At 60.9% G+C, this 21,710-nt stretch overlaps 1 protein-coding gene across 3 annotated transcripts in view; it reads right to left on the bottom strand.

Annotated features, from left to right (window-relative positions):
* DLGAP4 (DLG associated protein 4) overlaps positions 1 to 21,088 on the bottom strand; it is a 70,276-nt gene extending 49,188 nt beyond the window's left edge. The window contains exons 1-6 of one of the 3 annotated variants that reach the window (XM_054218486.1): positions 20,123 to 21,088; positions 18,552 to 18,722; positions 11,895 to 12,112; positions 8,345 to 8,459; positions 5,322 to 5,372; positions 3,943 to 4,189 (exon numbers count right to left, since the gene is read on the bottom strand). In XM_054218486.1, the coding sequence (XP_054074461.1) occupies positions 3,943 to 4,189; positions 5,322 to 5,372; positions 8,345 to 8,459; positions 11,895 to 12,112; positions 18,552 to 18,722; positions 20,123 to 21,073 (1,753 nt within the window). In that variant the 5' untranslated portion in view covers positions 21,074 to 21,088. Of the gene's footprint in view, positions 1 to 3,942; positions 4,190 to 5,321; positions 5,373 to 8,344; positions 8,460 to 11,894; positions 12,113 to 18,551; positions 18,723 to 19,461; positions 19,516 to 20,122 lie in introns of all 3 variants that reach the window. The other 2 variants (XM_054218485.1, XM_054218484.1) reach the window with 2 other exon arrangements.
* Between the last annotated feature and the right edge of the window lie 622 nt (positions 21,089 to 21,710).

Genomic DNA, 21,710 nt, shown 5'->3' with positions numbered 1-21,710 from the left:
CACAAAGCTTTGTTTAACGCTGATCAAGGGCAGCTCATCATCTGTCTCGCTGGCTGTCAAATGGGAGCTAATTGCCTTGTAATGCGCCGGTGACACAGGCGTTTGTGGGAGGAACGGGCTTGTCGGAGGTGTGACAGCTGTCAGGGCTCTCCCACCGGGCCGTGCTCCCCACACAGACCCCGAGACTGGCAGCCCTCCGTGAAATGGAGCTGGCTGCACCTCCTCATGCCCTCAGCTGGTGGCTGAACCCCTTTGCTCTACGATTCAACCCCCATTCTGTCCTCAAGGAACGAGATGCCTGTGTCAGCCACAGCGCTGCTGTTGCTGGTGCCTCTTTAGGATGTGTCCCTACAGAGAAGAAACCTAATTTCCCTCTCAGGGACCGGGTACCTGATGAGAACAGGTCCTTTGGGCTGGTGCACAGATGCCGGTGCACGGGGTGTCCGTGGGACGGGAACGTGTGAGGGCTCTCAGTTGTTTCACCCTGGAGCCCTGCGTGGAGCAGAGGCCATGAGCGACCACCAGACCTGCAGACGATGGTGCACCCACCTCTCTCGATCGGTCCAGACCAACCCCACCAAGCTGACAGGTACCAATCTCGTACCATCTCGTACAACACCGACCAATTAACACCTCAGGGATGCACGTTTGCAGGGGGAACCGAGCCCGGGTGGCTGATTAAAGGTGTGACTGCCATCTAGATATGCCTCCTGCCTTCCCCACCATGCACACGCACAAACACAGATGCTCCTCTCCTCTCCACTCCCCACCCCCTCCCCCCCTCAAGAACATTTCCCTCCCCGAGCCCCAGCAGCCAATGCCAAAGGCTGGAGGATGTTCTGGAAATCAGCAGATCTCTGCTGGGTCACGTCAGAGAGAGTTTGCAACCAGACATTTTGAAAGCCCCCTTCTGTGCTACGCCTGCTCTTGCTTCCCGGTGTCAGCCTGGATTTGCGGCGGCGCTGAGCTCAGCATCGGCTGCGCTGCCAGCGAGGAGAGGGTGGGCTGGCGGGGAGCAGGGCGAGCCAGGGTGGGAAGAGCGTGGGGCAGAAGCAGGGCAGAGAGGGTGGTAGGGAGGAGGGAGAGGGCTGAGCAAGTACCCCGTCTCCCCCAGCGGATCTCTTCCAGTCCCTGCCTCATCCTGTGGACTTTGGCTGTGACGACCCTGGAGCGCAGAGGGGGATGTGAAGGGGAGATGTGAGGGCACGGGCATGTTCCTGGGTGGGAAGCCCTGGAGCTGGGCACGAAGATGCTCCCCTTCCTGCTCCCCCTTCTCCCCGCTGCTGGGACGGGGCTCTGACCTGGCTCCCACCAACAGCCCACCCGGGTGCTCTGGCAGCTTTGCCCGCGGCAGATCTGCTGAGGCTGCTCCAAACGCCCCCCATAGCTCTGTGGTTTGGGGCCAGAGCTTATGCCAAGAGCAGCCTACCCCTGCTGGACCTGACCCTGGCGTCCCCGTGGGTGACGGGGCTCGCTATCTGCCTCCACCCTACAGCTCTGGTGAGATGCCGGACTCCTCCTGCCCGCTCTGGTGTCTGCCTGGCACGATGTCATGTCTGGGAGCACTAAGGCATCACCTCAATTTCCAAAACTGTTCCTGGGATGGGACCTCTCAGCTCCTTGTGCCCTGTGCTACAGCCAAGCCTCACCTGGGGCACCAGAGCTGGCCAGGAGCCGGGAAGGACACAGGCTGCCTTGAAGAAAATGATGCAGAAGTGATGCAGATCCAAGTGACTTGGAGCATCATGGAAAGGTAGCGGGTTTCTCTTCTGGCAAGGACCAGCCAACTTCCCTGAGCATCTCTCTGGAGCCTGCTCCCACCACCCAGCATCCCGGGAAGGCCTCACACCAGCCGAAATGCTGCAGTGAGAGCAGAGCTGCTCCCCACACCGCAGCTTCGCGCAGCTGAACCTTTCGGCTCTGCTCAGGCCTTCGGGAGCCATTTGCAGAAGCAGCATCTCCAGAGCAATGCTCCTCCCTGCCGCCCACAGCCCTTCCATGTGTTTTCCAGCAGACGCACGGACCGCTGTGGAGTGAAGCCTCTGCTGCAGATCCTGCTTTGGTAAAGGCAGCCGTAGGTGGAGCCTGGCTGCACCTGACGCGTCCCTGGGCCGGGGCAGTGCTGGTCTCTGCAGCAAGGAGCCAGCACCAGCTCATTTTTGGACAGAAACCCAGCTCTTGCCACTCTTTCCTCCTGGGCTTTCTCAGCACCGTGACGTCTCAGCAGCCCTCGCCATTCCTTGCTGTCTTGAGCCGGTGCCCCCAGCATCCTGGCAAAATGGCATCCTGAGGCAAAGCACTCGCCTTCTGTGCTTCCCGCCCCAGAGCTGAATGCGTGGGGTGTCCACAGGAGCCTCTCCGGCAGCACTGCAGGGGGGCACGGCAGTCCTGCTGGGAGCATGGGCAGCCCCGACTCATCCCAGAGGTGCTGGGATTCTCCGGCCATCGGGGAAGGGAGGGCTTGGCAGGCGGGAGAGCCAGCTCAGTGCGCCGAGGTGCAGGGTGCTGGGCTCTGGGGCTTGGGAAGGCTCATTAGTGCCTTGAAACTCAGCGCAAGACCTGTTTTTACCCCACACCAGGGATGCTGGGGGTCTCTAGTCTACGTACACCCGATGGAGAGGGGCAAATAGGACTTGACGCATTCGGCACCTGCGTGGCTGCTGCAAATCTTTCGCGGGGAGGGAACACAGCTGGAGCCAGCCTAGCCAAAGGAAGAACTCCCGGCATCTCACCGTCAGACGATTTTGAAAGACTCGTCTCTAGGCAGCAGCCTGAGGGCTGGGTGCAACCAGGGTGACCCTCTCTGCCCGTTCCCTCTTCTGCCCTGCCCACAGGGGATGGGACCAGGGTGCCAGCGCAGTGAGTCTGACACACAGCACCGCTCCGCTTCTGCACGGAGCTGGGCTGCTGCCTGGCTGGCACAGGAGCCGCGCTGGCGAGCCCCATGGCACCCCGCCACCTGGGCTGTGCTGCTCAGGTCCGGGCTAGCTGGGGTCCTGTCCTCACCGGCCACGGCTCAGGGCCCTGGCTGGGCAGGGTCAGACCTGCCTGCGACTCTGCCGGGCAAAATCACAAACCCTGTGGATCTGGAGGGGGCAAATTTGCACCATTCGCCTTTTCCCTCGCATCTGACCCCCCCCAGACCTGTGCCCAGGAGTCCTGCCCTGCGCGGGAACCTGCAAAGAAGTTCATGGTGAACCCCAAAGCCTTGTCGCACCTCCATCGTGGAGGGGACGGAAGCAGATGCCTTCTGCCTTCCCTCCTCCCGTCAGCCCCCATTCCTGCCTTTGGCTGAGGGGCTGCAGAGAGCAGGATATGCTCAGAGCCTGGGGAAGCTGCCAGAGCCCCTGTTGGACTTTTTTCTTCCCAGGAGTTTGTGAGAGAGGTCAAACCTGTCAGCTGTTGCCTGGATTGGGATAATAAGAGGTGCACAGTGGAAAAGAGGAGGAGGAAGGTGGAAGCTAAAGCTATTGCTAGTGTAGGGCAGCAGCCCGCTTGCCGGTGCCCGCAGGACTCCAGGCAGAGAGGGCAGGCAGTGCTCCTGTGCAAGGTGGGCATCCCGCGGCGTGCTCCCAGCCACAGCACTCAGCCTTGGGTTTGGCTTGACCGAGTGAAAGACTTCTGAGCCTCTGCAGGTCGCATTAGCCATGCCGGCCAGATCCCAGCAACCAGAGCCCCTCTGCCATTTCGGCGCCCGCATCCGGAGATCCAGCCCCAGCCATCCTAGCAGCACGCCTGGCTGCTGGCCTCCCTCTCCGGCACAGAGCAAGCCCACACAAGCCCACAGAAGTCTTGGACAACCATGGTTGGAGAGACAGGTGTCTAAGCCCAGCGCCCCACATGCTTGGCACCTCTGGGGCAGTCAGCAGCAGCGTCCCCTGTCCCCGCTGGCCTCGCGCCCCTTCCCCTCCGCCCCCTCTGCCGCACACCGCGGGCACTCACTGCTGTTGGTGGGCAAGGTCCTGCTGCCGCTGAGGCTGCCCGTCGGTGGTGGGGAGATGGAGCGGACGGAGCCCGTGTCCTCTTCCTGGGAGCAGCCCGCCTGGATGGCTCGGAGGTAGCTGTGGCTCCGGGAGCGAAAGTAGCTGGGCAGAGGCAGGTCCAGCACCTCCGCGGCAGCCGACTCGGCCTCGCTGTAGGTAGAGTCGCAGACCGCCTCGTACTGCTCCCCCAGCTCCGGCTCTGGCGCCTGCACGGGAAGAGGGGCAGAACCAGTCACCCCCCTGCCTGCAGGCAGCCCTTCCCCTTCCCCTCCTGCCCCTCTCCCTGCAGCCGCCCTGCTGCCCCTCCTGCGTGGTCCCGCTTACGGCAGACAAGACCGGGTCAGTGCTGGTGCGGTGCAGGATGCCCAGACTCTCTGCTGAGAGAGGGAAGAGAGGACCCTCCTTGGAGGCGAGAGGGTCCCTGCTTGTGGAGTAGGAGAGACTTACCACCACAGCGCCTGTGAAACACCCCCCAGTCTCTGACGGAGAGGCTGAGAGCACGGTGAGGCTGAAATCCCTGTCCAGCCTCCGACCAGTGCCCCTGCCCCACCAGCACAGCTGGGAGACCCCAGCCTCAGCCGCAGGACCCTGCCGGGGCAAGCGTGCTCCTGGGTGGGGGGACATGGCCTGGCCCTACTACCAGAGAGAAGGTGGGGAGGTGTGGGCTGGGGGGACAGCCTCCATGCTTGACCAGGGACAGGCTGCCTGGACTAGTTCTGGCTCGCACCGTCGGGAACCCATCCTAGCCCCGTCTGTGGTGGGGGACCGGGAGAGGGCTTGGCGTCAGGCTGTGGTGAGGCGTGAGGCGAGCAGGGGCTCCCTGCTTCTCCTGCTGCCCCCACTTCCCTTCCACCCACACCTCCGGCCCTGCCCAGCTCTCCAGGAGCAGCAGCTGCTCAAACCTGGACTCGGGAGAGGCTCGCCCCGGTTAAACCAGAGCCAGCCTAAAGCAGAGCGTTCTGAAACGCAGACGAGAGGTGCTGAGATTGGCCCTGTTGCCCACTTCCATCTCTCCTGGCCCTTTCTTTGGCCTCAAGGACAGTATTTCTGCCCAGCATTGGCCTCTGAGCTCCACAAAGTTTGGTTCAAAAATTTCACCTACTTTCTCCCTAAAACTGACAGTCCCTGACCCCCTGCCGGGGCTGGGACAACCAAGCTCTCCAGCTGCCCTGCAGTTGGAGCACTGCCTCCTCCTCCTCCTCTTCTTCCTCCTCCTCCTGCCGCTGGTCCCAGGTGTGGGCTGATCCCACAGCCTGCCTCGCGCCCTGCCATGGGTGTCCAGGCTGACCCGAGAAAGCTCCATGAGGAAGGCAGAGGGAAACGCCAGTGGGACGGTACCTGCTCTCCATGGGTAAATATCTGAGGGATAAGTGAGGGGGGTCCAAAGATCTGGAAGAAAGAGTTGGAGAAGGTTAAAGGCCAAGAATGGGGGAGCCCCTCACACAGACAGCCATTGCACAGGGACTGAGGACGAGGGGAGCGGACGGCCCGTCCCCCAGGGCCACCACTGCTGACACTTCAGTACAAACTTCAGAGCTCATAAGATGCCAAGCAAGATGCCGCACAGGCCCCTCAGACAGCGGCACAAACACGGCATGGCAAAGCTCCACGGGACGCCTCCCAGAGGGAGAGAAGCTGCTGATGCATTCAGCCTGTGGTATGCACCATATATCAGTGTATATACACAGGGCACACTTGGGACACACAGTGCTGGGACACCCCTTGGCACACATGGGTTGCCAGCGGCTGCTGGACGAGGGTTGGTGTGGCTCCCACTTAGCACCTTTGCAAAGCCCTCAGCACTGGCTAACACATCTTAACATGGCCAGGAGCAGCGACGGGCCTCCACAGCCCGCAGAGCCATGGTGGATGGGCGGTCGGAGTGCTCCACGTTGGGGAAACTGTCCTGCACATTGATGGGGTCGGACTGGCCACCTCACTGCTGCCTCCTCTGTTCCCACACCAGGAAGAAGCCACACAGAAGCGGTGCTGCCTTCCCTCCATAGCAAAACCACGGCACACACTTGGCATTAGGACAGACGCCCGACAGACACTGAGCTGCCTGTGGGGAGGAATGCCTTCTCCTCCTCTCCACCCCTGGTCTGCGGAGCACATCAACCCTCTAGCTCTGTCCTGCACGAGCTGCCCAAGATGACCCACCTTGGGAAGGATCCAAGTTCAAAATGTACCTGAGGGAAGAGGCTTAGCTCCGGGGGCTGGGCCTGGCCCTTCTACACAGGGCACAGCTCAAAGCGTGGATAAGCAGTGTTGGGGGCCACCAGCTGGCTCTCTCTGGCCACTGGTCCCCTTGGTGTGACAGGGGAATGCTGACATGCACACCTGGTGAACCCTGGACTTCCAGAGGTTTGCAAGGTGGAGGTCAGCTGGGACAAAACCAAGCGGAGTGGACTTGTCTTGCAGAACTGAGGATGCTTCTATGTGGGAGGACACTAGAGTCTTGCCGGACACACAAGGAAGGTGTTGGAGGTCACACAAAAGTGAGGGCAGAGTGGGAGCTGCCTCTGGCACTGGAGGAAAGTGCAGGTCAGACCCACCAGAGGATGAGACCAGAACACACTGGTGTCTGTACCGCTCCATCCTGGATCAACACATACGCAATTCGTGGGAGGCCTCTAAATCCCAACCCAGCTGCAACCGAACTCTCTCTGGTGTGGAGGAAAGCGGGCAGAGTGCACATGGTGACAGCGGCCCCCACTTGTGCGGGTGCTGTGGTAGCCAGCGTGCCCCCAGCGTCACAGTGCTGCCAGTCTGGAGCTGGGCTGTTTGCCTGGGCAGCTCCTGGCACGTTGTGGGCCGCTCAGATCCTCCAGCTCCAAGATCCTTCGGATGTCTTCACGGGGGTGCTGCACTCAGCTGCTGAGTGGCAGCGTTAGGCAGGGAGAAAGCACAAACTCAGCCCACCCATTGTCTTCACGCAGAGACCTGGCTTCAGACATGGATTTACACGCAAAAGACAAGAACGCGACGGTCCTGACCCCTTCTCTGTGCAATGAGACACCCGGCACATTGCTGTTGATGGTACAAGGAACGAGACTGGCCACAAGGAACACGTACGCCCATGAGTGGTGCCCCATGCCCTTCCCCAAAAGCCCTCCACCAGGGGCTCCAACCGCTCGGTGACAGCAGGAGAAACCAGCCATGGGGACGGAGAGGCCGGGCTGGGCCAGAGGAGGGCTCAGGGCCCCGCAGGCCTGGAGGGGAACGCTGGAGAGCACAGCCCGCTCACCCTCCTCCATGCTCTGGTCTGTGATGCCCATCCCGCTGCTTTGAGCGCTGCCTCGCGCTGCCGCCCTTGACCGCTGGGCACAGGCAGAGCGGAGCAGCACCGCAGGGGCACGTGTGTGCGTGTGTTCCATGCGGACACGTGTGGACAGAGACGGGACATGGCAGAGGCCCAGGGTGACAGTGAAATGGCTGGGTGAAGCTTGTGGAGCCATTGCTCCATTGGCTGCCCTGGGAACCTGCGTACCGAAAGGACGGGTCCCCGTCCCGAGGCTGAGATAAGCACATGGGACCTCTGCAAAGGCCTCGTCCAGGCATGGATTATTTCCTGGCCTCTGAAGCCGCCGGCTTATAACCACCCAGGCCCTGAGCTGCTCCAGAGCAATCCCAAGGGGAGGCATAATGTGGGATGGGCAGTTAAACCCCGTTTGTATCCCAGAGGTCGGGGTCAGGGCATGAGCCCACCCTGGGGGTTTGCCACTCACCATCAGTGCCTCGCTGGCATCCTTGGCTTTGCCCTTCCCAGGGCACCAGGAATATCCAAGGGAGACGTCCCCAGCTAGCTGGCAGGACAGAACTATGGGCACCCTGTTCCTGGGTCCGGTCTGCTGCACGAGGGACGAGGTCCTCAGAGCTAAGCAGGGTTACTGTCCCCAGTGACCCGCTGCAGGGTCCCAGGTTGGACGCCAGCCTTTACCCCGGCTCTGTACCCACCCAGCGGGCGTGAGGAGCTTGCAGCAGGAGCGAGCAGCCTTGCAGGTGGCTTCTGGGTGGTGACACGGTGGGACTCTGCGTTTAGAGCAGCCCTGAGCTTCACCCCTGGCTGTGAAGCATCACTCTGGGCTACCATACCTGTGGCCATGGCAGAGTGACTTCAGCTGCACCAGCAGTGCCCAGAGGAGGCAAAGCTAGAGGAAGGGGGGTATAATACGAATCAGAATTAAGGAGCCGGCCTTGATACTTCGGTAAAGCTGCCAGAGAATAGGGTGTGCAATTCCTGGAACGCGGACAGTGCCTTATTTTGAAGGGGGAAAAAGATGTCCCCCTCTCCCCCCAGCTGGCCTCCTTTCTCACGGGGGCGTGCTGGTGCAGCGGGGCTCAGCGCTCCAGCATCTCACCTGGCTGATGCAACTGGACTCATTGACGCTGTCAGGGATCTGGTTGTATTCTTCCTCCCAGGTTGGGAACTTCGGAGGTAGGAGGATCTCAACAGAGTCCAGGCGGTCCAGGCTCCTGCCAGCAGAGAGAGAGGGCGTGAGGGGTGTCCCCATGGCGTGGGCAGCGCCGGGGCCGCGCTGGAGCTGCCGCCCTGCCAGGAGAGCCAGACCACCCCTGCCCGCGGCACCCTCTGCCAGGCACAGGCACACATGGCAGCACGGAGACGATGCTGGGCACCGAGTCCGCTGCTCGGCCCCGGTTGCAACTCCTGGAGCAGGAGGAAGCACTTTCTCACCTTGCTGGCCCCTGGCTTGAGCTATTGAGTCTGGCACACGGGTGAAGGTTTGTGGGGTGCAGGGGAAGCAGAGGGGACAAGACCTCGGGTTCTGCTGCCCCCAAGAATGCACCGCAGACGCCATTAGTCCAGCCGAACCCCAGGGAGCACATGGGGTGGCATAGTGCCAGCCCCCAGAGGCACAGTCCTGGTGACAGACCAGCTCTTGCACAGGCTGATGCTGGGGGACAAGGGGTCAGGGAAGCCGGCTCTTCCCTGCCTGGACTGGTGGGGAGGGGGTGTGAAAGGTGGGGTGAGAAATGGCTTTTAAATAGCGTTTTGTGAACTTTCCAATTGGAAACATCTGCAGGGTATTTTTAAATTATTATTATTGTTATTATTTTTATTTGTGTAGAGGAACCCAAAAGTTTATCTGGAACAAGACGCAGGGGAGCCAAGCCTGGCTGACAGTGCTGCGGGAGCAGGGGGTGTGTTGGGATTTCCAGAGCAGCTTTGGCTGCAGGCTCTGGGAGAAGCACTGTCCCTGTGCCCCGGGGGCTCAGCAGCAGCCTCTCAAGCAGAAGAGCAGGGCTGTCACTGAGCCTGACCCAGCCAAGACCATGGCTACGACCTCTGCTGAGACCCAGGCACACAGGGGCTGGGAAGGATGTGGAAGGATGGGAGGGACGTGGGAGGAAGAGGAGGGATGTGGGAGGAAGAGGAGGGACGTGGGAGGAAGAGGAGGGATGTGGGAAGGATGTGGCTCCCCCATTCTTCTGTTCCACCATGAGACCTTGCGTAAAGGATTCCTTGTCACAGACCAGGTGGGTCATGGTGGAGGACCTGGTTATCCGCTCCAGCCTGGGAGAGCTGTGGGGACTCTCCCTCTTGAATTGCCCACGGTCCCTACAGAGGACCCTTGGGGTGCTCCTTCCCCCATGTCCAGCAGGGCTGTGGGTCCAGAGGTCTGTCCTTCAGCCTGGGGAACAGCGAAGCTGTGGGCAGGGTGCGTCCCACCTGGGCAGGAGTCCTGTGCAGCCTGTGGACCTCCAGGAAGGACTGTGGCACCTCCTGAGCCTCCATCCTGGGACACGATCAGAGCAGGGAGGAGTCTCTTCTGCCGGGGTTGACGGAGGAGACACCCAGCCTCCAGGGGACCCACTGCTGAGTGGTCAAGGGCAACATGGCGCCCCAAGCCCCGGGCTATCTGTTTATCACCTGTTTTCCCTCAGCCTGAGAGGGTTTTATCCGTGAGCTCATCGAGCGCCCGTGGCATGAGTCAGTTGTGTCCTCGGGCAGGCAGTGTCCCTGACAGCCTCCCCGTGCCCACCCCACTGGCCTTCACCCCGACCCATCCTTGCAGCCTGCCTGCCCGCGGGGAAACCGAGTCACAAAGGGGGCAACGGATTTTGGAAGGGCAGAGACCCTCTCACAGGGACGGATCGCGTCTCACTCCTCTGCGCCTTCTCCTGGCTAAGGCTGCAGCTGCCCTCCCTGCGGTCCCTCCTGTCCCGCACCTTCTCCTGTCCCGCACCACAGGCCCGGTGCCCCAGAGATGTCCCCAGCAGCTCTGGCCAAGGAGACCGAGGATCTTGGCGAGGGCTGGCCTGGGGCTGTGCCAAGGCAAGGTGGCCCCACTGTGGTCCCAAAGGCTGCGCCAGGCCTGCGGGGCACCCCAGGGAAGCCCCACAGCAATCAAAGCGGCCACAGCATCCGAAAAGCTCCTTGGCGAGGGGGGAGAGGCGAGGGGCTGGTCGGCAGATGGCAGCCGTGCTCATGCTCTCGGCCGCTGCTCCCGCCTGGCCTCTGCCCGGCACAAGCCCTCGCCAGCCTGCGCCAGAGGGGACACGGGCAGGCCAGGGTGCCACGTCCCAAGAGCTGTGGAGCCCCTTCTTTCCCTCCAGCAAATCTCCTGCTGGTGACCAAGCCCTGGCAGCATTGGCCGTGTCCAGCCCAGCCCTGCCCGGAGCCCTCCTTTCCCGGGTCGCTGCACCCCCGGCTCGGCCGACTCTGCCCCTCCTGCTCCAACACCCTGCCCTGACTTAGCTCCTTCCCCAACGATGCCCGTCCGTGGGCTCCGGCTGGACCCCAGCAGCCCAGGTGAGGTCATACCCTGACGGACATAGGACCTAATGGACAACGACCCCAAGATACGAAGAACCTCAGTCTCTCAACTTGGGTATTTTGCATCAGAGACCCCTGTAGCCAACTCTGCTCCCCCTGGAGTGGATGTGAAAGCAGGGAACAGGGATGGATTCAGAGCAGGCCTTTCCAGGGCTCCCCGTAGTTAATTTTGTCACCATCTCGCAGCAGAAAGCAGCATCTGGCCTGCAATCTGAAGCCGCCATGAGGGGTCTCCCCACTGCCTGCTGCACCCTCACTTCCTTCTGGCTCTGTCTGCTGAACATCAGTGGCTCAGCCGCGGTGGCTCCCGCCTCCTCCTGCCCCTCTGTGCTGCTCATGTCCTCCCGAGCTGCAGCATCTGAAACATTGATGGCCTTGTCCCCAGAAGCGGAGTGGCTGGTGAGCATCACCGGCACCACTGCTGGTCAGGTGCTCCACACAGACCCCGTCCTGCAGGGACCAGCCTCTTGCCCAGGAAGCTTTTGCTGTGTTCCCCTTCCTCTGCTGTCTGTCTGGCTCAAGCCACCATGGGTCTTCCTCCCTCAATACCTGGTCTCAAACCTCTTAGGTCATCTCTCCTGGCCTCAGGGTATTACCCAGCCTAGTGTGACAACGGGGCACTTTCTGGCTGGTCCCAGAGTCCCTGGGAGACCTGTGGAGCAAAGCAGGTGACATAGTACCAGCAGCGCGCCAAGTGTCCTCAGCCATGCTGGCTGAGCATCTTCTACATCTGAATAGCATCATGGGGTTGGGATCTCCGCACTTCCTCAGAGGAGCAGATGCTTAGAGAGGAAATCCACACAGCTCCATCAAAGGACTGCCCTCCCTACCACTGAGGGGACAGGGACCTGGAGCAGGTTCCTAACACCAGGGCTATTTGGAGTCACCGGGATGGAAAGCTCTCTCCATTCCTCTGCCACGTTTTCTCCTGTCCTGCTTGTCTCCTCCTCTGCCTGCCCCACGGGCAGTCTGAGCTGGTGTGCAGGAGCCCTGATGGGCTCTGATCCTCACATGGGGTCTCCATGTGGGCGCTGCCGGCTAGACCCCACGGACTGCTTCTGGGGTGGCCCCTGGAGACCTGTGCAGAGCTCCTAGAGGAGCTCCAGCGTTACCTTTGTGTGGTGCTCTGCTCACTCAGGGACTGTTGGGTGGCCTTGAGGTAACTCTGCCTCCGAGCTGCAGTTTTCGGGGATGGTTTGGGGCTGGTTTCTGAGTCTTCGCTATCATCATCCCCCATGGCTTTGATGTAACTCCCGCTCCGCATGCGCCGGCACGGGATCTCGCTGTCTTTGTCCCGAGACAGCGTGTTGTTCCATTCCCCCTGAGGCACCTGCAAGAGCAAGGAGAGTATGAGCAGATGTGAGGGACAGCACCCCCGGGACCAGCGGGATCATGGGGACTTGGGGGGATTGGTGGCGAGGACAACTGTTGGACCCTCAGCTGGAGTGGAGTGGGAATGGGCAACGCAATTCCCTTCCAACCCTCCCTTACCAGTTCATGCCAGGCAGCCCTGCATTTGATCGCCTGTTTTAGCACATCTACCCACAGCCATTCACCCCCGCCCCCCCCCCCCCACTGCAGACCACCTTCACACCGGACCATGCTTACACAGTCGATACAAGCTGCACGATGCCAGACATAACGGGGAGGGAAGAGTCTCACCAGGTTTGCGCTGGGCACCGGGACAGGAGTGGCACACGGATGTTCAATGCAAAGCCCACGCTCACTTAACGTAAAGTGCACATACTGTTCAGGCCAAGGCAATCAAGAGCTATTGTAGACCAGGACTTGTGGATCAGAGCCCAGACCTTCACTAGGTCCAACAGCCTTTAAGGTTTCAGAGGTGAATGTGACACTTAGTGGCTGAAATTAATTTCTGAAGCCAGACCAGACCTTCAGAAGTCCCTCTAGAGCAGCTCGGGCACATAGACCTTGTGCTGGCCTCTCTGCACAGATGAGTAGTACCTTGCGCAAGAAAAGTACTTCTAACTGCACCGAGATGACAACTCTGCAATTAACTTAAGGCAGACATGGTGTCTCGTTGCCTCGTTAGAGACGGGCGAGCTGATGTTTCCACTAGGGGCCTGAAGCACTGAGCAACTGAGGTGGGCGACACCCCCGCCTGCCCGTCCTGCGAAGGGTTTGGGTAGGTGATCGGAGCACAGCCAAGGTATTCGTTTGTCCAGCAGCAGAGCCAGGCATCAGCCCAGGACTGATCGGGACAAGAGCCCCGCACGGTGTGGGACTGGCCTGGAGAAAGATAGGGCAACCTGAGTTGCCGGGAGCAAGCCTTGGTTTCGTGGCTAACTTGGTTTGTAGCTGGCCGTTGACCTGCCCTTGAGCTAAGGAGACGTGGTCAAGGAGAAGCAAAGGAAGATGTGAGGACTTCTGGAGAGCAGCTCTGTGGAAAGAGACCTGGGAGTCCTGGTGGACAACAGGATGACCATGAGTCAGCAATGTGCCCTTGTGGCCAAGACGGCCAATGGCATCCTGGGGTGCATCAAGAAGAGCGTGGCCAGCAGGTCAAGGGAGGTCATCCTCCCCCTCTACTCTGCCTTGGTGAGGCCGCACCTGGAGTGCTGGGTCCAGTTCTGGGCTCCCTGGTTCAAGAGGGACAGGGAACTGCTGGAAAGGGTGCAGCAGAGAGCTACAGAGATGATTAGGGGACTGGAACACCTCTCTTATGAGGAAAGGCTGAGGGATTTGGGTCTCTTCAGTCTGGAAAAAAGACGGCTGAGGGGGGACCTTATCAACACTTATAAATACTTAAAGGGTGGGTGTCAGGAGGATGGGGCCAGGCTCTTCTCAGTGGTGCCCGGGGACAGGACAAGAGGCAATGGGCACAAACTTGAACATAGGAAGTTCCACCTAAACATGAGGAGGAACTTCTTTACCCTGAGGGTGGCTGAGCCCTGGCACAGGCTGCCCAGAGAGGTGGTGGAGTCTCCAACTCTGGAGACATTCAAAACCCACCTGGACGTGTTCCTGTGTAACCTGCTCTGGGTGACCCTGCTCTGGCAGGGGGGTTGGACTAGATGATCTCCAGAGGTCCCTTCCAACCCTATGATTCTATGATTCTATGATTCTATGACTGCAGCAATGTGCAAAGCATGCAGACACCGGGACAGCCCGAGGTCCCCCGGTGTGCTGGCTGGGGACCGCCATGGGGAGCAGCAAAGGGTCTTGTGCTGAGCACAGCTCGTGCCGGCGAGAGCATCCACGTTGCCTCTGACGGATGGAGCTGTTGGATTTGCCCAGCTCCCCGGGGGGCTGTGGATCAATCAGCCAGTGTTTATATAGTGCTTTGGGGACGCACGAAGCCGTGTTGCAGCTAACTGTGATGAGCCAGAGCTGTTAAGCACAGCGTGGTTCCTCTTCACCTCCTTGTTCACAGCAGGCACGTTCTGTGGGAACCAGAGCCAGCTTGAGGGTGCCGTCTGCTGCTGCTGGGGTGCAACATCTTCAGGTGAGCTTCAGATCTCCAGCCAGTGGCTTCTTGTTCTCCTGAGAGGGCCTGAGGTGTGCCAGATGCGGGCTCAATCCACGCGCGACAGCGTAGCTCACTCTGAGGGCTTTCTTCTGCCCGCAGGAGTGAGGGGTTCACCCCACGTCCTGCCAGCCTGCTGCTGTCGTGTGTCTGCTCGGGAGAAGGCAAGGGGTGACCCCAGTGCCATGTGAAGCAGAACCCAAACAGCCCGTGGGACCGCTTCGGTGATGGGGCTCCTGCCGCGATGTGTGCCCATGAGCCAGGACCCGTATTACTGGGGGACATGGAACAGAGAGCCAGAGGCATCGTGCCGCCTGTGTGCCAGATCCAGCTGTGGACCAACATGGAGCGAGTCTCCCACGTGAGACACGAGCCTGGCCGGGCCTCCCTGGCTCCGCGCCCCGCTGCTGCAGGTTGCCCCAGCTCTTTCCACTCTGCCTCCCGCAAACTTCATGCTTGGTGATGGCTTCTGGGCTGGCTGCTTGCAAAACTGCCCAGCTCAGGAGATACTGGGTGTTATCCAGCAGGTTCCTACAAAAGTAAGAGCAGAGAACCCTTTCTCTCCTGGGTGTGAGCGCTCCCTCTGCTCCAGCTGCTTGCACTGGGTGGCCCTGTGGCCAGCCAGGAGGGACCCTGCTGGCTCCATCTGAGTCCTGCCATGGGAGGGATCCCACAGGTCACCGTGGTGGCTGGCTCTGACCTTTCCTAAAGGAGACAGGGACCCTGAGAAGCACTTCTATACCCATCATCTTGGCATCAGGTCTGACTTGACACTGCATTTTGCTGCCTGCCCTCGGCTCAGGACGAGTCGCAGCCTCCTGCCTGCAAAGGTCTTGGGCCAGCAAGGGGCTGGGGCAAGGGGACAGACAGGGCTGGGGTCTGCAGCCCCTGGCTAAGGAGGTGAGAGCTTGCCAGCAGCCAGGCATGGGGGCCAGGGGACTACACAGCCGTGTCTTACGCAGAGGCGAATGCTGTATTTTGTGGGGCAGTGGGAGGTGCCGGGTTCAGCTTGGTGAGCCCGAGGACAGAGGGGTCATTAAGACCTCAGGCTCCCGTGGCCGCTCTGCTGCTGCTGCTGCTGCTCGAGGGCAGGCTCTGCGGGTTGCTCAGCTCTGCCCGGGCTTGCGCATCTGCCTCCCGACCGTGGGCACTCTTGGCTCTTGGCACAGGAACATGAAGACGGGGTTTTTGGTATGTCTCTGCTGGTGCAGCAATGCCTACAGCTGCCTGAGCCAAGCATCCCCAGCACTGCCTGCCCCGTACGATCCCTGCCCCTCTCCTAGGGACAGCCTCCACCAGCTTCCCCACCGCATTGCGGCAGCCCGCTAGTCCTCACTCAGCTGCCTTATTTCTCCTTTCCCTCGCCTCTCCTCTGCTTTGTGCCTTGGCAAGGCAGCAAGAAACAAAGCTGCTCTCAAGGTGCTCCACATTCGAGTTTAGCAGCGTCAAGGGGAAGGAAGATGCTTGGCAGGACACCCCTTGAATCTGGTGCCCCAGTTCGGAGCGTGTCCTGCCTCTGTCTGCACACAGAGTCCACAGGGACTCCCACAGCTCTTGCTCCTGTGGGACAGAGCAGGACGAGCGTTTCAAAAGTGCCACACCTGACAAGTAGGTGTCCTTCGGGATCTTTGGAAGCAGTGCAGGTACTTGAGGTGCTGTTCAGGGTCCTCCAGGGTGCTTCACTGCAGCTTGAGGCACCTGAGGAGCCTGTCCCATAGTCTCTGAAGCTCTGCGATGGGGCTGAAGAGCCCAGAGCACCTCCTGTCGTCAAGGGGCAGACCTCGACGGTGGCCAGTGCAGCACCTCGATGGCAGCAACTTCCCTGGCAGCTGAGCCCCTGGGAACTGAACACAGCCCGTGTCTTGTGTTGTACCTGGGCCTGGCACAGAGAAGATCAGGAGGCTCCTCACGGGCTGTGAGAGTTTTGCTGCTCCTCCTCATGCTGCTCCCCCGAATGTAGGCTTGGTTCTGCCCACGGTGGTTTGGTTGGTGTGAAAGGGGTGGGAGCAAGAGGATGCCCAGGTCGAGAGCCTTTGTAGGTGGCTGCTGGCACAGAGGGCTTGGGGCTCCACCCTGCCCAGTGGCCGCACAGGAGGGGAGGCGTGGGCAGCGGAGATGCTCTGCCAGGCTTCAGCATCATCCTTTCGGCCTGGTTTTCATCCATGCGGTGTCCCATGGCGCAGGTATGTGGGATTCAGGCAGGTGCCACCCCTGGGAGCTGGGCGCCACTGACACCATCCTGCCACAATGCCGCACGCTGCAAAGAAGCAGCGTCTTCTGCTCCCTGTGTCATAAACTGAGCGTGGAGGCAAGAGGAAAGAAGGGGCCACACAAAGTTTTCCCCCTACCCTTATGCTGCCCGGGGCATTCCCCAGGCACCTGCAGCATTAAGAGAGGGGAGAGAGGAGAGAAGGGAAAAACTCCAGTCCTGGGTGCTGGGCAGGGGCGAAAGAGCTGCACCCGTTGCTTTGGTGAGGTCTGGGGGAAGAGAGACTGGCGGAGCAAACAGGGCTTCCATTCGCACATGTGCCAGCTCCGACATGCAGCCCAGCCCCGGCACACACAGACATGCACCACACGCGAACACACCCGCCGCGACGCCCGCGGGGCCGGACGCACAGCGTGCAGCGATGCACGTGCCATGCAGCCCGTCTCCAACGCAGAGAGACTGAGCCCGATGCGGGGACACCGCTGCTCCCTCCAGGGCCGGATCCCTCGTGGCGTCCCGAGGGCAACGTGTGGTCTCAGGCACGTCCTCAAGAGACAAAGCTGGAGCGCAGGCTGCCTTCGGGCCCCATCTGTCCTTTTGGCAGGGCACCCTCTGGGAACGACCTGGGCCGGGTTTCCTGCCCCATGGGAGCTCTGTGGGGCTGGCGTGAGGGCAGACAGTATCTGTGGGGTGGCTGGCAGTGACTGGGCCACCCGCTCTGGATTACGAATTTACCTTTGGGGCTACTGGGGGTTAAGGAAGCTTCGGTGCTGTCTGACTGGAAGTGGGGTTGGGGAGGCTAATCCGGATGACGCAAAAGGCTAATGGTGCCTGTGGTATGACTCTGTCCCCCTGGGAGCCCCAACACTGCCCGTCCCTTCGATGTAGTCTCGGTATCCACGAACGTGGGTCCCAGTCTGTGTCTGGGGCAGAAATGCTGCTCAGCCCTGCCCGCTCCTGTCCACCACTGCCTGGGGCAGCTCTCACTCCAAGGAGCCTCTTGCCCATTGGGATCCTGACCCCTCAGCCTCTTCCCTTGCACCCTCAGCCACCCGTGGGGCCCATGGGGAGGGGAGACCAGGGAATGGGGAGCACAGCCTCCCTACCTGGTGACTGTGCTCTAAGGAGAGTGCTGTGTCCCCTCGGGGACTGCTCTGACAAACCCCTCCCTCTGATGGGACAGGGCTGGACCTGGAGCTGGGTCATCAGCTGCTCCTGTCTCCAACACTGGGGTCTGGGGATGGGCCTGGGAACATCACATGGGCCACTAATAGTCCCCGATGAGTCCCAAGACTACCCAGAGCCTGCAAATGGGGCAGGGGAGGTGAATAGCCTTAAGGGGCTTACCCCAGCCTGGAGGCTGGGGGGTTCTCTTGGTCCCCATCCCACTCCTCCTGCCCTCCCTCATGTCAGAGGACATGTCTCCACCTCTGGGACTCACCGGGCTTCTCCGCCTCGCAGCAGCCCCGTCCACAGCAGGGCAGGGCCTCCGTGCTCCCCGAGCACTGGGCTCTGCGGCCAGGCAGATGGACGTGGTCCCTCACTGGGGCACAAGCAGGGAGCGGGCTTGTCCTGACCCGGGGTGGGGGGGCGGGTGGCAGGGGACATGGGGCCTTGCAAAAGGACATTTCCCACACACCAGGTTCCAGAGGTCACTTCTCCATCACCAGCTTAGTCCCCTTCCCGTGCCGAGAAGGGGTCTGGATACAATCGCCCCGTCCTACCTCGAGGACCCTGTGCCCTGCCCTCCGGGGTCACCCCGGGCATCTGGGGCAAGGTCAGCCCAAGCATCCAGGACCTGTTGGCTTGTAGGGGCACCAAATAAAATGTTTTCTGGACTGGGTGCCCCGGATCGTGACTTTGCTGGTGAGATGCTGCTGCCTGCGGGGGCTGCCCCAGCCGCTTGGGATGCCGGTGACACCCCGGTGCCCCTCCGGCCATGCCGACAGGAGCTGCTGGCTGTTCCCGCTCCGAGTCTGTTGGCGCAGGCTGCCGACCCCATCCGACGGTCCCAGGAGGGTCAGGGCAGGGAGGGAGCTGGGCAAAAGCTTCCCCTCAAAACAAGATCCCTACCTGGCCGCTGCCTGCGTCGGTCGGCCCCGGGCTGAGGGGCTGGTCCCACCTCCGTGGGGGCTCGCTCGGCTGCAGCGGGGCGGCACCCGTGTCCTCCCAGCCGAGCGGTGGGGCTGCCCAGCTGCTGGCCGGGCTCACGCCACCCAGCTGTGCCCACAGCCCTCCGTCAGGCTGTCGAGAAACGGAGGCTCATTACATGGGTGGGGAAGAACGAGCAGGGCAGACTCGTACCCCCGGCTGTGGCCAAACCCCGGGAGTTGGGGGGCTGCTGGGGTCGCATCCAGCCCCCGGGGCCGCCTGTGCCGGGCTCTGCCGCCGCAGCCAGAGGGGGATCAGCGGATGTTTTGTCTGCAGATCTTTAACCTCCTAAGGCTTAACTGAAAGAGGCAGGGGGGCAAAGAAAAAGAAACCAGGCCGAGAACATTTTTTTTGATGACGTTCCTGATGTAATAAGTCCCTCTGAAATTTGATTTGCAGCCGTGGCCAGCAAGGTATTGGAAGCAGAGTGTGCTTCAATAATTCATTGCTCTTTAAAGCTTCTAAGCCCGCTGGCCACAGCCAGGGGAGCCCATGACACCTTTGCATTAAAAAGGATGCTGGAGATTTATATACATAGACTAGCCCCCTCCTCCCCCCATCCAGGCCTGGCTTATTTATCTTCATTCCTCTCTCTAGGGCACAACCAGGTCTATGTTCTTCAAGCGCCGCTTTTTGAAACCGCCACAGTGACCTGGCGCTCTTGGTGACGGAGCGGCTGGCGGCGGGGGTGTGTGGGTTCAAACCAGCATTAGCCATGCAGGCTTCTGCCATGCAAGCGGGGCGGCTGGCACTTCCCTCCTGGCCCACAGCCCTGCCCGGCGCGCGGGGGAGCAGCAAAGGCAGCCATGCCCCGCAGAGCTGCAGGTCCTACCAGCGCTCCGGGGAAGCTCTGTAGAGCGGGGCTTACTGGGCACGCCGGCACATCCTTGCGACGCGTGGATATAAGGGGTTAAGCATTAGTTATTACTGGTGGCCTTCGGACCGTGGGGTGGCGGCGGTGTTTGGATGGGGCTGTGCCTGGGTGGGATATGAGCCGCGGTCCCTCGGCACGCCCGGCTGCGTGGGCACCGAGAGGAAACAGCTTCATGTGGGCAACTGCCCACCCGGCTGCCCAAGAGCCCGAGTCCACCCCACCACAGCGTCTGCAGGGTCTGGGTGGGCGGCGGGGACGTGCTGGGTCCCGCCGCAAAGGGGGATCGCAGCAGAGGGTGCAGAGGCTGCAGGGTGGGCACATCACCTCCTCCCCACGCTGCCACGGCCCAGCACAGGGGCTGGGGGGGGGTCCTGGGGCAGCAGGGGGAGCCGGACCCCGTCAGCACCCGTGTCCCCACAGGAGAGGTGGTGGTCTGTCCCCAGGGCCTCGGTGAGCGTAAGCCCCCCGCCCCCTCCTGGCAGTGTGACTTGAGGTGAACCAGACAGTTCAGTTTTAGAACATCTACTGGGCAACAGGGCGCCTACCGAGAAGGTGTCCCCTGTCTTCCTGCGCTCTCCCTGCAGGGAGCAAGCCATAAACCCCCCCCCGCTGCACCCACCTGCAGGTAGTGGTAGGCCAAGTCTTGGTGGCAGGACTTGGATTTCAGCAAGGCTTTGTCGATCGTGGCGGAGGCTTTCTGGCATACTTCCCGGGCATGGCTGAGTGTCAGCGTGGACCAGGAGCCCCTCTTTATGTAGTTGGAGTCATTGTTGATGGGGATATTGGTGCAAGGGGTGACCTTGAGGTCGTTATTGCTCTTGGAGGATTTCAGCATGTGCTCGCTGATGGTATTGTAAGCGTGCATGAAATACTTCGGCTGGCTGTGGTCCGGCTGCCGCCCCAGTGTCATGAGGCCCATTGGGTTGCGGTAGCTGCAGGTATCGCTGTCTAAGTTGTCATCTGAGCTCCACCAGCCTGATATGTTGGATCTGGTCCTGCGCTTGGGCTCGGAGGTCTTCGCTCGGTCTTTGCTCTTGCTCCTCCGGTTTTGCTTGGGGTCATCCGCCCCCTTCTTCCCGTTCACATTGCCTTTGGTGGGGCCCTCCAGAGACTGGGACTTGGCGAATAGCTTCTGGACAGAGTGGACAAGGTGCCGGATGCGCCCAGGGCTCTCGCTGCGGTGCTTCGCATCGCTCCTCTGAAACTGGAGTGTGCTGAAGCCGTCTCTGTGGATGGGCAGCTGCTTCTCAAACTGGTCAAGGAGGTTTGCAGGCAGGCGGTTGATTTTAGTGGCTTGGGCATGGCTCGGAAAAGGGTTGTCATCTGGGACCTCGAAGTGGGAGTTGTAATGGATGCGGGGGAAGGTGCTGCTGTTGGAGATCTGGTTGTTGAGAGGAAGGAGACAGTCGCCATGGAGGGTGTTCTGGGCTGGGAATCGGGGGTCCATGGTGAAAGAGTCGGTGGGGCTGAGGAGATAAGGATTCCTGTCCTGGGGCGCATAAAGAGAGTCTTGAGGGGAGTCCAGGTTATCAGAGAGGTGGCGGCTTCTGTTATCTCCTAAGCCCTTCATGGTCCCAGTGTTTCCTAGACCATCGCTCAGGGATGGTGCGGCAGAGCCCTTGCAGAAGCGCCGACCCCGCTCCCCCGCAGATGGCAGATGTCCCTGCACCTGGAGGGAGAGGAGAGATGCTCAGAGCCTGCCGAGAACCTCTTTGGCAGCCCGCTCCCCACCGGCGCGTCCTCGCGAGGGCTGCCCCAGCTCTAAAAGCAAATGCCACCAAGGTTAAGGGATGAAGGAAAGAAACAGAATGGGAGAGAGATGACATGGCAGGAGCGGAGGAGAAGGGGCATGAGACCCGAGGCTAGAAGGAACAGGGGAGAGGAGAGGAGGAGGGGAAGGATTCATTCTTTCTAGCTGCAGTTTAAGGGCTTGTGTGCCTCAGTGCTCAACCACAGGCTGCTTAAATAACGCTGCTGCTATTTTTCCAGTCTCTGCACATGTTTCTTTAATAGAGTCCCTTCCCCAGCCAGCGTAACAAAGGCTAGCAGGGGCGCTGCCAGCAAATCACTGCTCCTGTCCCATTTGATCAGGGGGCTGGAGAAAAAGCTGCTGCCAAACGCTGCACACGGGCCTTGCCCGAGCCAAGGGAAGTCTGGAGAAGAGCATCCCGTCTTCTGCATTATGCTTGGTGTTTCTGTGGTTACGG

This window comes from Rissa tridactyla, chromosome 12 (genome assembly GCF_028500815.1).
Source record: "Rissa tridactyla isolate bRisTri1 chromosome 12, bRisTri1.patW.cur.20221130, whole genome shotgun sequence".
NCBI lineage: Eukaryota > Metazoa > Chordata > Aves > Charadriiformes > Laridae > Rissa > Rissa tridactyla.
This window is presented reverse-complemented; position numbering and strand designations above follow the sequence as displayed.